This window comes from Callospermophilus lateralis, chromosome 3, assembly GCF_048772815.1.
Source record: "Callospermophilus lateralis isolate mCalLat2 chromosome 3, mCalLat2.hap1, whole genome shotgun sequence".
Classification (NCBI taxonomy): Eukaryota; Metazoa; Chordata; class Mammalia; order Rodentia; family Sciuridae; genus Callospermophilus; species Callospermophilus lateralis.
In genome coordinates, this window is record NC_135307.1 from 132,913,610 (window position 1) to 132,927,636 (window position 14,027).

Below are 14,027 nucleotides of genomic sequence, written 5' to 3' on the forward strand. Positions count from 1 at the left end.
TCTCTGGTAAAGATAGAGTGGGAAGGGCGAGGGTTTAACTCAATTTTAGAGTACTTGCCTAGGCCCTGGGGAAGGAAGGAAGTGAGGGAGGGAAAGAAAGAAGAGAAAAATAAGAGTGGGAAAAAGGGTTATAACTATCAGTTAAAATTAAAATGTCTTCCTATGCATAGATTACAACCCTTCCTTCCTTCCTCTCTTTCTTTCATCTGGGGTTTAAACCCTGGGTGCTTTACCACAGAGCCACATCTCTAGCCTTTTTAATTTTTTTTTTTTTTTTTTTTAAGAGAGAGTGAGAGAGGAGAGAGAGAGAGAGAGAGAGAGAGAGAGAGAATTTTTTTTTTAATATTTATTTTTTAGTTATTGGCGAACACAACATCTTTGTTTGTACATGGTGCTGAGAATCGAACCCGGGCCGCACGCATGCCAGGCAAGCACGGTACCATTTGAGCCACATCCCCAGCCCCTAATTTTTTATTTTGAGACAGGGTCTCACTGAGTTGCTTAAGGCCTTGCTAAGTTGCTGAGGTTGGCCTCGACCTTGTGATCCTCCTGCCTCAGAGGGATATAGGTATGCACCAGAACACCCAGCTAGGTGCCTTGAGCTGTACATTATCTTGGGAAATAATAGCTCAGTACCACTACAGTTTGTTACACAAGAATGGAAATGTGCTTGTAGGAGTATTTTTTCAGGTTGAAACCAGATGATTATAAAGCTAGTATCTTGCTGGTAAACTCATTGGTGGTGGTGTTTTGATATCTAGTGTGCTTATTTTAGTGTGTATGGAGGAAAAGAGGGGAAAATAGGTCATTTTTTTTCAAGTTGATTAAAGATTATATATTTCAAGTGTCACCAAATGTAAATATCAAAACATTGTTGACCAAAAAAAAAAAAAAAAAAGTCATTACTCTGGGTATAGGTGGAACAATGCCTTTTTGAATCAAGACATTCCTCTTGATAAATATCATGATTAATGTAAAATTCCTAACTTCACTGACATTTTTTCCCCCTCACCATTTAGGATCATGGCTGCTGTCCCTCTAAATAATCTACAGGAGCAACTAGAGCGTCACTCAGCTAGAAAACTTAATAGTAAATTAAGTCTTTCAAAACCCAAGTCTTCGTAAGTATTTTGGTTATTTTTCTGTCATAGGCACTAATTCATCGTGTCTTTTTTTTTTTTAATTGGTTACACATGACAGTACAATGATCTTGACAATTCATACATTTGAATCAAATGGGATATAATTTCTCATTTTTCTGATTGTACAGGTTGCAGAATCACATTGGTCATACAGTCACCTATATACATACAGCAATAATAATATCTATTTTATTCTGCTGTCCTTCCTATCCCCCTTCCCTCATCGAGTCTTACCAAGTAAGATCTCGTTTTTCAATTTTTTTTAAGAATTCTTTTTTTAGTTATAGATGGACACAATACCTTTATTTTGTTTATTTATTTATTTATTTTATATTTGGTGCTGAGGATCAAATCCAGTGCCTAACACTGCGAGGCTAGTGCTCTACCACTAAGCTACAACCCTAGCACTTCAATTTCTTTTTTTTTGTTTTTAATATTTATTTTTTAGCTTTAGGTGGACACAATATCTTTATTTTATACTTATGTGGTACTGAGAATCGAACCCAGTGCCTCGTGCATGTTAGGGGAGCACTTTACCACTGAGCCACAACCCCAGCCTCAATTTCTTAATTGTGCATATGAGGAAATGAAGCTGAGAGGTTCAATGATTTTTCCATTTTGCAAGTTAATGGTAGCATTTATTTACCAGTATCAAGTAATAATTGTGCAGCACCTTTACAGAGTTCCTGGCACATTATACTTTTTCAGTAAAGAAATAATGAATTTTTTTATGTGAATTTGTGATAGGTATATATAATATTTTAATATAATTTCTTTTCCTTTCCAAAAGAATGTATAATGAAACTACATCTCTTCAGTTTTGTAAGCTATAATCTACACTCCTAATGATAACTAACAATAATTTGTATTATGTATATGCTGTGCCTTTACCATTTTCAGACACTGTTCTGGGTGCTTGGCTTTAAAGCCAAGACTTTCATGCCATTAAACCTAGTAGATATTCAGGATTCCTGCCTCCTTTATTTCTCCTTCAGATCTCATCAGAGCTAGTAATTTATAATTCTTTTTCCCTCAAAATTTTTATCAGAGTAGCAAAAGGTAGCTACATTTGGTTCTCTTTACACAAATGTTATTCCTTCCTTTTGGAGGTGCTAGGGCTAGTAGCCCAAGAATAGAGTGTGGAAATGGCCTGGGGACTCTCAAAACCAAATAATTAGCCCCTGAATGAGAAGAATCAAAGCATACGAATTATAACTTGTTGTCTAATAAATTTTAAAATTACAGAGGGAAATAAATTTTTTGCCTACTTGTAATGCAATTAATATAACTTGTCATGAATTAGTAAAAAAAAAAAAGACTATTGTTGTGTGAGTGGGGTTTGTTAAAATGAATTCATCTGGGGGTTGGGGGTGTAGCTTAGTTGTAGAAAGCCTGCTAGCATATAAGAAGCCCTGGTTCAGTCCCCAGCACCACCAACCAATGAATTTATCTAATCCGTTTTTTTCCATTATTTTTCAGGGGTTTTACTTTTAAGAAGAAATCGTCTTCAGATAATGATGCATCTGTAGCTTCTGTAACTAGTGTGTCCGTAGCAAAAACACCTGTGTTAAGTGATAAAGACGTGAATGTGTCAGAGGCCTTTTCCTTCAATGAATCTCTGTCCCACAACCCAAATCAGCAGACCACGATCAATGACTTCTTTAAAAATGTTCCAGCAGGACAGCAAACCAAGCCTACTAATTCAAAATCATTATTGCCTAATATGTTGCAGATTCCACAGGAAGTTTTATATACTACCCAAAACACACCAGCAATAAAGACCCCCTGCAATGCTGTTTTCAAGAAATTAGAATTTAGTTCTTCACCAGATTCTTTCAGCGTTATGAATGATTGGGATGATATGGATGACTTTGATACTTCAAAAACATTTTCTACACCACCCGAAAATCACTTTGTTAGAGTAAGCACTGCTCAGAAATCAAAAAAGGCTAAGAGAAACTTTATAAAACCACAGCCTCATAAAACAAATACAGTAAAAACTGATTTGACTCCCTCATCCTCTGAAAGCCAGCAAATTGATTCGGCTAAGGACCAGAAGGATGACTCGGAATGGTTAAGTAGTGGTGTGATCTGCATCGATGATGACCCTGTTTCTGAAACGCTTATAAATGACAATACTCAGGAAAGTTACTCTTTGAAAACTCATTTGGGAGATGAAAGAGGTAAAAGTTATTTTATCAATTTATACTTACATTGACTTTTTTTTTTTTTTTTTTTAATTTAAAGCTAAGCATTGGGGAGGGATTGGGTTGTGGCCCAGCTGTAAAGTGCTCACCTAACACATGCAAGGCCCTGGGTTTGGTCCTCAGCACCATATAAAAATAAATAAATAAAATAAAAGTATTGTGTTCAACTACAACTAAAAAATAAACATTTAAAAAAAAAAAAAAAAAAGCTAAGCATTGGGAATACTAGTAAGAACAGATAGAGCTTTTATCCTTAAGGACTTTAGGACCTAGTGAGATGCTTGTTGAATAATCTGTTGGCTACATTCTTGAGGTAGGACATACTGATGAATTAGAAAGTTTTATTCTGCTAATATGATTTTCATATTAATACTGTCGACAGGTCTGTGATTTTATATATGAAGAAAATAAGGTCCACCAAGGTTAAAATGGCTAGTTACTGATAGAACTGGAAAGTGAGATTAAGCCTTCCTACTATATAATTCCTTAAGGGCTTGTTACCATAAATTATACACCAAATATTGATGTATAATATGATCTAATCATGCTACTGAAGTATAGCCAGGCCCACTTAATGACAATATATTCTAAGAAATGTGATATTAGACCATTTCATTGTTATGCAAACATCACAGAGGATACTTCCATAAACCCAAGGTACAGCCTTATACACACCTAGGTGTAGCTGTGGCTCCTAGGCACAAATCTGTACAGCATGCTACTGGACTGACTACTATAGATAATTGTAACTACAGTGCTAAATATCTATGTATCTAAAAATATATAAAATATAGAAAACGTTATAAAATATGATCTAGAAGATTTAAAGAAAAAAAAGCAGGTATTATATAGAACACTTAACATGAATGGAGCTTATAAGCCTGACAATGCTCTGGGTGAGTCACTAAGTGGCTAGTGATTATAAAGGCTTGGGACATTATAGTATCATTGACTTTATAAATTCTATACTCTTGGGTTTCACTAAATTTATTTAAATTTTTTTCTTCAATAATAAGTTAATCTTAGCACACTAATATTTTACTTTATTAACTTAATTTCTTAACTTTTTGACTCTTGTAGTCACACTTAAAACATAAGCACATAGTATAGTTGTACATAAATGTTTTCTTTGCTTTATCCTTACTCTGTAAGCTTTCTTTTTACTTTTTAAACATTTGTTGATAACTGAGGTGCAAATACATAGTAACTTACGTCTTCTACTTGCGTTTCTTGTCTCACTGGAAGGTATTCAGGGACAGTAACACAAATAGAATAAGTAGAGAGCATACACTCTAAAATAACAATAAAAAGAATAGTATAGTAGGCTGGGCACAGTGATGCACACCTGAAATCCCAGCTACTGAGGAGACTAAGGCAGGAGGATTATAAGTTTGAGTCCAGTATTTAGTGAAAACTTGTCTCAAAAAAAAAAAAAAAAAAAAGTATAACATAGTAAACACATTAACCAGTAACAGATGTTTGTTTACTATCATTACATCAAATATAATGCATAGTATTCATCGTCATAAACATGAGTAATAAGTTGCACCATTACACAATATATCCCATTTTAATCTTACAGGACCACTATCCTGTGTGTGGTCTGTTGTTGAACAAAACATCATGTGATATGTGGCTATATTATAAATTACGTTCAAAGTATTTTCTGGATAGGTCTTAGTTATTTGATGTCCAAAATGTCCTAAGATTAACCATGGAAGTAAGCCACCTTATGATATGGTTATAAATATTAGACTTTAAAAAATAACTTTTTAAAGAGAAAGGTCCTGCTATGTTGCCCAGACTGACCCCAAAACTCCTAGACTTAACTCTTCTGTCTTAACCTCCCTAGTAGCTAGAGCTACTGGTGTACCATTCACCAAGAGTAAAATTTCTTTTATATCAATCTCATCAAGGTTGCTGTAGGGTAAGAGAGAACTGAAAAGTAATAACAAGTAAAACAAAAGAGAATAAGTATCTTTTAGATTCAAATACATATCACATTAGTGCTCTCTAGTTTACCTATCAAAAAGTGTTTGAACACTTTCTGATAGGTAAATTAGAGAGCACTAATGTGATATGCATTTGAATCTAAAAGATACTTGAATAACTAGGAAAGCTCTGTGGTAAAGTAGAGGCAGTTTATCTATTAAGGCAACAGTGTTTGAGCTATTAGACTTTTCACTGCACATTATCCTTATTTAAATATGAGTGAAAAATAGAAACATGACAATGTTGATACTAAGCATGGCTTTCAAAATTTAACTGGAGATAGGCATGAAAATCCCTAAGCAAATCTTTGGCCTCAATCCAGCATTCATTGGACTTAATCCAGTGACTCACTAATTATTTATGAAGAAATCAGCAAATATTCCCGTGTGAAAGGAGAGGACTCCTGTACAGAGTGGTGTGATTATTTATGACTTGCCCAAAGCATTCACTTGTAAGTGCTCATGCCCAGTTCTTTCTGTCTCATTAATTATTAAAATAGCCTATGTTTATTAACTGTTCTACCTTAGGTAATGGTGAAAAGAAGAAAAATGTAGAAGAAGTTGAATTACGTTCAACTGAGAAGCTTCCACATATTGATTTTGATGATGATGACTACGACATAGATTTTGTTCCACCTTCTCCAGAAGAAGAAATTATTTCTGGTGCTTCTTCCTCTTTGAAAAGCTTTAGGTAAACTAGCTAATGATCAGAAACATTGTTTCTTTCTGGATGCTTTATTATCATTATTACATAAATGTATTTTTTGTTACTTGAGATCAAAGGGAGAGAGAGAGATCCAGGATTGTACAGAGCATGACAGAAGCATTATCAAGGGAGCAGCAGGACCAGTGGATCCCTACCATTTGAGTCAAAGAGGGCTCATATTGTGGTCAGGACAAACATGACTTTCAGCCAACTTGCAATGTGCTTGATTTATCTCAAGCTAAGATCAAAAAAGTGGGCATAGGGCTGGGTAGGTCAGTGGTAGAGTGCTTGCCTACCACGTGAGTCACTGGTTTCGATCCTCAGCACCACATAAAAAATAAATGTATTGTGTCCATCTACAACTGAAAAATATTTAAAAAAGAGGAGGTTGGGCACATTCCTGACACTGATGGTACCAGCATCCTGTGGTAAAGCTATACAGTGTGCTGGAAAAGTACATGGGGAGATAGATCAGGATTACTAAGCTACACATATCACTCTGATGGTTTTGTTGATTTATAGTGTGCTGGAAAAGTACATGGGGAGATAGGGTTACTAAGGAGCACTCATGGACAACAGGACTCAGAAGGCTAAAGCCATATCAAACTAAATCTACATCTTCCTTCCCTCCCCTCCAGCCAGAGACATATGCTATTATCTGGAGATATTTTGGAGAGGTGGTGCTGCTGCTATCTAGTGGGTAGAGACCAGGGTACCTAGCATTTTGTGACTCACTGGGTTCAGTTCTCAGAACCACATATAAATAAATAAAATAAAGGTCCATTGACATTAAAAAAATATTTTTTAAAAAAGGTAGGCACAGTGCCACACATCTGTAATCCCAGCAACTAAAGAGGCTGAGGCAGGAGGATCACAAGTTTGAGGCCAGACTCAGCAACTTAACAAGACCCTGTTTCCAAAAAAATAAATAAATAAATAAAGGGATATAACTCAGTGGTAAAGCACCACTGAATTTATTACTATACCTCAAGAAAATGAAAAAAAATAAAAAGTAGAGCTGAAAGGATTTGGGTTTGGACATGAAGAACAAGAGAAAGTAAGACCAAATGTGATTTTAAGAACTGGGTGCCTTGGCACATACTGGTAATCCCACTTACCCAGGAGGATCATAAATACAAGGCCAAAGCATCAGAAAATCTCCAGGTAAGTTATTAGTAGTCTTTTTCCGTGGGAAGTGGGTACTGAGGATTGAATCCAGAGGGCATGCTACCACTGAGCTGTATCCCCAGTCCTTTTTTTTTTTTTTTCAGAATTTTTCTTCAAAGCACCTTTATTCTATTTATTTATTTTTATGTGGTGCTGAGAATCGAATCCAGAGCCTTACACGTGCTAGGCAAGTACTCTACCACTGAGCTACAACCCCAGCTTCCCAGTCCTTTTTATTTTTTTATTTTGAGGCAGGCTATCACTAAGTTGCCAGGGCAGGCCTTAATTTTTTTTTTTTTTTTCTTTTTAAGGTGTAGGTGGACACAACACAATGCCTTTATTTTTATGTGGTGCTGAAGATTTAACCCAGGTCCCGGCCGTGCTTTACCGCTGAGCCACAATCCCAGCCCCCTGGTCTTAAATTTGTGATCCTCCTGTCTTAGCCTCATCACTGGGATTTTAGGTGTATAGCACCTTACCCAGCAATTAGTAGTGTTCTTAAATGTCAAGTCTCATTCTCACTAATTATATGGAACCTCCAAAAATATTTTATGTAGTTTGTTTGCTTTTAATTTTATGTCAGGGCCTTGATAAATTGCTGAGGCTGGCCTGGAACTTGTAATCCTCCTGCCTCAGCCTCCTAAGAGGCTGGGATTACAGGTATATGTTTGTATGTATGTAATCTGGCTATGCAGTTGATTTTGACATGAGAACTATATTCCAAAAAAATATATTTATGAACTCCTGGACTGAAATGACACTAAGTTAATGCATTATTTGAGAATGAGTCAGCATATAATATATTACTTTCTTTATCCTATAAGAGAGAATTGACCATTGTATTTGTCATTCACTGAATTTTAACAAATTAGTGACACAATTGCTCAGTAGCATAAATTACTAATTAACATTATTACCAACTTGCTCCTATTGAAATCTCAGTCCATTTGAGTAGTGGAGTATATACCATATTATTTAATCAATATTTTGGTGAGAAACAGATCCCTGTAGTATATCATCTTAGTTAGGGAAGGAATGAGATGTTTTATGTATGACCTAGGTTAGTTCTCCTGGTTTGTCTTTAACAGATGTGTTGGGATGTTTGAAGAGGAGGGAGAAATTTGTATGGTTACCATTTGATGACAAAACTAAAGAATCCTAAGAACTTCCCTCCTCTTTTCCTTTCTGATAAAAATTCATACAGAAGTATAGAAAGTTACAAAACTGAGCAAAAGTTCACATCGTATTAAAACTCAATAAAGTCATTAAAAGGACTAAAAATATGTAGCAATATGGAATATGCTTTAAAATAATCTTTTTACAACTTTTTAAAGTTTAAAAAACTTTTTTAAACTTTATTTTTAATTAAAATTAAAATTTTGATTATTTTATTTAATTTTAATTAAAAATTAAAATAAAATTTATAAAACAAAAGATTATTTTAAAAGCATATTCCATATTGCTACATATTTTTAGTCCTTTTAATGACTTTGTAATTTATTGAGTTGTAATGCTATAAATAGCTTCACCAAGACTTTTAACAATTGGAAAATGAGTATTTGCAAGGTTGATTGTCTCTACATTTTCCATTGTAACCTAGTATACATATTTGTATATTTTGTAAAACTGAAATAGAATTTCCTCAAATGATACTTTAGGTACAGTATACATTTAAATTTTATGTGCATTCTTTTTTTCCCTCTTTTATTTTTTAATGCTGATTATAACCTGAATTTTGAGGTTGAATGGACAGTGTGTAACAGTACAGAGGATCATGTATTATCTCCTCTATTTCAAAACCTCTTTAGCTGGCCCTCGAAATTCTTTATCTTCTGACCTCAAATTACCTTTTCTCAGCTATGTTTTTTTTTGTTTGTTTGTTTTCTTTTTTTAAAAAATATTTTTTTAGTTATTTATATATGGTACTGAGGATCAAACCCAGGGCCTCACACATGCTAGTTGAACACTCTACCACTAAGCCACAACTCCAGTTCTGTTTGTTTTCTTTTAAAGAGATAAGGTCTTACTATGTTGCCCAGGCTGACCTTTAATTCCTGAACTCAAGTAATCCTCTTGCCCAGACTAATCTTAGAGTGTCTGGGACTGCAGGCATGAGACCACTCCCTTCAGTTTTATCTCCAATTATGCTGTTGTAATAACCCAGAGTTCCATTGAGACTAATGAGTCAGGCCAATAAGAAAGAACTGCTAAAAATATGACCTTTTTAATTATATATTGTTATTTGAAAAGCAATATAAAAAGTTATTCATCACTGTTTTGATTTCGTTAGAAAATTGCATTTTGAAATCCTGCTTTAGGAAAACACAGTTGATTCCTGGATATCAAGTGAACAGATACTCTTTTTTTATCTTTCCTTCATAGTCTGAAGTTTTGCTCAGATCCCATCTCCTCAACAAAAACTTCTCAAACTCAAAAAATGTTAACTTTCCTTGGGTTTCCACAGTATCCTCTTCTTAACACTCAGTTCTAATTTATTTTGTTATTTTTCTATCCCATTAGACTGACCATGCTTATAGTTGATATATTTTTGGATATTCTATGTGAAATAATTATATATACAAAAACAGATACATACATACATATTGGCATTATATAAGAAGTCGAGATAAAGTGCTTTGGAATCTCAGAAGAGAGAAATGTTAGTAACCACTTGCTGGAGAAAACAGAAGTAACACTTGGGCTGGACCTATGAGAATAGATATTACTTGGTATAAAGAGTTCACTGGGCTGAGGTTGTGGCTCATTGGTAGCGCGCTTGCCTAGCATGCGTGAGGCACTGGGTTCAATTCTCAGCACCACATACAAACAAATAAAAAAAATAAAGGTCCATCAACAATTAAAAAATATTAAAAAGAAAAAGTGTTTACCATGGCAGGTTTTTTTTTTTTTTTTTAAATTGAGAGAAGAACAGAGGCAAAAACCTTAAAATAGACAATGCAGCATTTGTAAGGAATATAAATGGTGCAGTGTGATTGGAGCCTGGTGGTGTTACTGAAAGGGCATAATTGGAGATAAAAGTTGAAAAGTATCTTGGGACCAGATAAGAAAGACTTTGAGGAACATCTAAAGAGGCTTTAGAATAGAGGAGATATAAAATAATTTTTCTTATCTGTTGTATACTGTCTAACCAGTTGTAGAAAAATGTTAGGATAGCTGGGTGTGGTGGTACACACCTGTAATCCCAGTGGCTTGGGAAGCTGAGGCAGAAGGATCACAAGTTCAAAGCCAGCCTCAGCAATTTAGCGAGACCTTTAGCAACTTAGCAAGACCTTGTCTCAAAATAAAAACTAAAAAGGTCTGGGGATGTGGTTCAGTGGTTAAATGCCCCTAGGTTCAATTTTCAGTATCAAAAAAGAAAAAGGAAAACTGTTAGGGGAAAAATAATACATTTATTTGGTCAAGTCTACAGTATGATTGGTTTAACTTTTTTTTTTTTTAAAGTATGTTAAAGGATCTTGATGCCTCTGACAGAGAGAAGGATGTTCTCAGCACATCAAAAGATGTTTTATCAAAACCAGAGAAGATGACTACTCAGGAGCCCAATCCAGAAACTAATAAAGACTGCAATGGTACAAAAAGCATTAGAGACATATCACATATTTCAGCTACTTACTTTTGTTTATAAAGTTAAGATTTATATTTTCATCCTGTATAGTTAAAATGGCAAATTTTTTTGTGCCTTTTGTTCTAATATCATAGAATTCTTCTTCTTCATTGGTTAACTAGCATTTTCTTGAACATGCATAAGGTCATAGTTTCACAAGATTCATCTCTACCTTGAAAATACTGCTTGTTTAAAAAATCATCTCACATTTCCAGAATTTACCTTCCTATAACTTTAATCCTAGTGAGGTAAATACAGAGGGAATCTTAGAAGTCCCTCTCCCCAATCAAAATACTGTTGAATCTTTTTAACTCTTACACATATTGATTTCTAGACCTTTCATTCTCCTGGTTCTCCCTTGTTTGTATGTGCTCTGAGCCTGGTCTTGATGAAAATGTAGTACTTTTTGCTTGTTTGCTTCAATTATTTCTGAGGGGTTCTGTTTGTTTCTCTTTTTTCGGGGGGCCATGTGGTAGGGTCTGAGGATTTTTTTAACCCAGAACCTTGCATATACTAAGGAAATGTTATACTACTGAGCTACATCCCCAACTTTTTAAAATATTATTTTGTGACAGAGTCTGACTAAATTGCTGAGACTGGCCTTGAACTTGGAATCCTCCTGCCTCAGCCTCCCAAATGCTGGGATTATAACTGTACACTTCCACATCTGCCTTACTTTTTAAAATTTTTCTATTAAATATCTAGTATAAATAATCCAGTTGTTCATAAGTTGAAAAACAGCAGTCCCCTTTTCCACCCTTAATTTCTTCCCAAAGGCACTTTCTTTTTCTTTTCTTTTATTATTTTCATCTTTTAACTTTTTTGGGGGGTGGGGGATGGGTACTGGGGATTGAACTCAGGGGCACTTGACCCCTGAGCCACATCCCCAGCCCTGTTTTGTATTTTATTTAGAGACAGGGTCTCACCAAGTTGCTTAGTGCCTTGCTTTTGCTAAGATTGGCTTTGAACTCACAATCCTGTCTCAGCCTCCTGTTCCACTGCACCCACCTATTTTTTAGCTTTTTATAGGATAAAAGATGGAGAAAAGATCTTTTTTCTCCCCACATTTTTTTTATTGGTACATAATAGTTGTATATACTAATGGGGTATTTGATCATACACACCATACACAATACAACAATGTAATTTGGCCACTATCACTCCCCAGCACTTTCTCCTTCCCCACATCCCATCCATCTGTTTTATTTTTTAATTTTGAGACAAGGTTTTGCTAAATTACTGGGTCTGACCTTGATCCTCCTGCCTCAGCCTTCTGAGTCTCTAGGATTATAAGTGTGTGCCACTGTCCCCAGCTGCCAGAGGCACTTCGTTCTAGAAATTTGTGTACTTCTATTCTGTAAGTTTTTCTGGTATTATTTATTTTTTATTGTCTTTTTCTTCTCTTTGAATCTTCCTAGAATTTCTATTATTTGTATGTTAGACATCCATTAATTACCTTATCTTTCATCTCTTGCTTTTCTACTTTTTAGGAGATTTTCTCTGTTTTATCTAACTTTTCTATGAAATTTTTCATTTTTATCAGCTCAACTTCCCAGAGCTATTTTTATTCTCTGAATATTTCTGTGAAGCGCAATACTCTTGTTTAACAGATGCTGAACTTTTTCTTATGGGGGCTGTGTATGTGCATGTTTGTAGTGTTTTCTGTTCTGTCTGCTCGTGTCTTTTATTTTGGTCTCTGAATTTATTGTTAGGGATGTTCCTGAAACATCTGATCTCCTCAGCACTAATTCAGTCCTTACACCAGCCCTTGGAGATAGTTCTCTTATCTTCATCATACATGTAAGGAATCTAAGGTACAGAAGAGTTAAATAATTATATATGTTCACAGAATTAGATAGCAGCAGAGCTGGAATTTGAACCCAGCAATCTTGAGGCTCTTGAGCTCACACTGATAACCACTGTACTGTGTTTGTCTCTGTATCATTAAGTTTCACTGATAAAATCATTCTTAGGATAGGGGCATGGACAGAGCCCTACGGAATGCCACTAGAGGCCTCTGTCTTAGTTGACATTAGGCCATTCATCACCACTTCCTGTTCAACTAGTTACATATCTACCTTCCAATTATATTTTTCTTCCTTTTCCATGGAATGCAGAAGACAAGGTCTTAATCCAAAAAGGTCAAGGTCTGTGGCAGCAAGAGGGAATGGATGGGCATCAGCTCTAGAGTAGGTAGATATGTAATTTTATTTGAACTTACGTTAAGATCACCAGCCTGTAACTTTTGACAATCACCTTCAACATTTTTTTGAAAATTAGAATAATGTCTGCCTTAATTTTTCATCAACTCTTATTCACTAGATGCCTCTTATATCAGCAACAGGGTCTCTGAGATCTTACTTATGGATTTCCTATGTAGTCTGAGGTGTAGTGTGTCCACCAGGCATACCGAGCTCTTTCCCAACTGGGAAGGTATTTGTGTCTATCTTTGAGCCTATCTTGACTTTCACTATCTTCAGGCCAGTACACATTCTCCTTGCATAGAAAACAAAAGTTACATAGGAATTGAGCAGTTCTTCTTTTATCATCTCATACCTCACATCCCTACTTCCTCACAGTCACCAGTAGAAACCCAAATTTCCCACATCATTCTCATGCAGATGGTTGTCCCCACACTATTCTGTCCTCCCCTGTTCTTTTCTCTCTTCCTCTCCTCCTCTCCTTCCTGCCCTTTAAAGCCTTCGCCAACAGCTCCTGCTGTTGGTGGTAGCCTCTGTGGCCTCATTCTCTTTGAACATTTAATCTCTTTCTTTCCTCGTACCCGAAAATACCATTTCTCCTAAAGCCCCCAAACTGATTTTTTTTCCCTCCTACATATCACAAGCTCTTGAGGTGGAGCAGACATCTTCTTTGCTTCTTATTGCTACCCTAGACTATTTGTTTTCTTCCATTAACTCCTTTGAAATTCTATCTCCTAGTTATATGGCTTAATAAAAAAAATTGAAATTTATTTTTTAAAAAACAAAGCGCATGGAGCTTGCTGGTTGAATTCCAAACATTATCATCATGTTTTCTCCCATACACTTACTTGCCTTTTCTCTCCACTCTTCTGTCACATCTCTCCATCTCAGCCATATCTCATCTCATTTCATCTTTATTTTCTGCTTTCCCTTATGCAGGTTTTATTCTCAAGCTGTCTGTCCTTCCTGGGTGGTAGCAAAGATGGCC

General features: G+C 35.4%; 1 protein-coding gene across 1 annotated transcript in view; it reads left to right on the forward strand.

Annotated features, from left to right (window-relative positions):
* Positions 1-1,023: 1,023 nt before the first annotated feature.
* Positions 1,024-14,027, forward strand: part of Blm (BLM RecQ like helicase) — a 65,326-nt gene continuing 52,322 nt past the window's right edge. Inside the window, exons 1-4 of the mRNA XM_076849423.1 lie at positions 1,024-1,121; positions 2,622-3,325; positions 5,869-6,031; positions 10,676-10,803. Of these exons, the coding sequence (XP_076705538.1) occupies positions 1,024-1,121; positions 2,622-3,325; positions 5,869-6,031; positions 10,676-10,803 (1,093 nt within the window). The remainder of the gene's footprint in view (positions 1,122-2,621; positions 3,326-5,868; positions 6,032-10,675; positions 10,804-14,027) is intronic.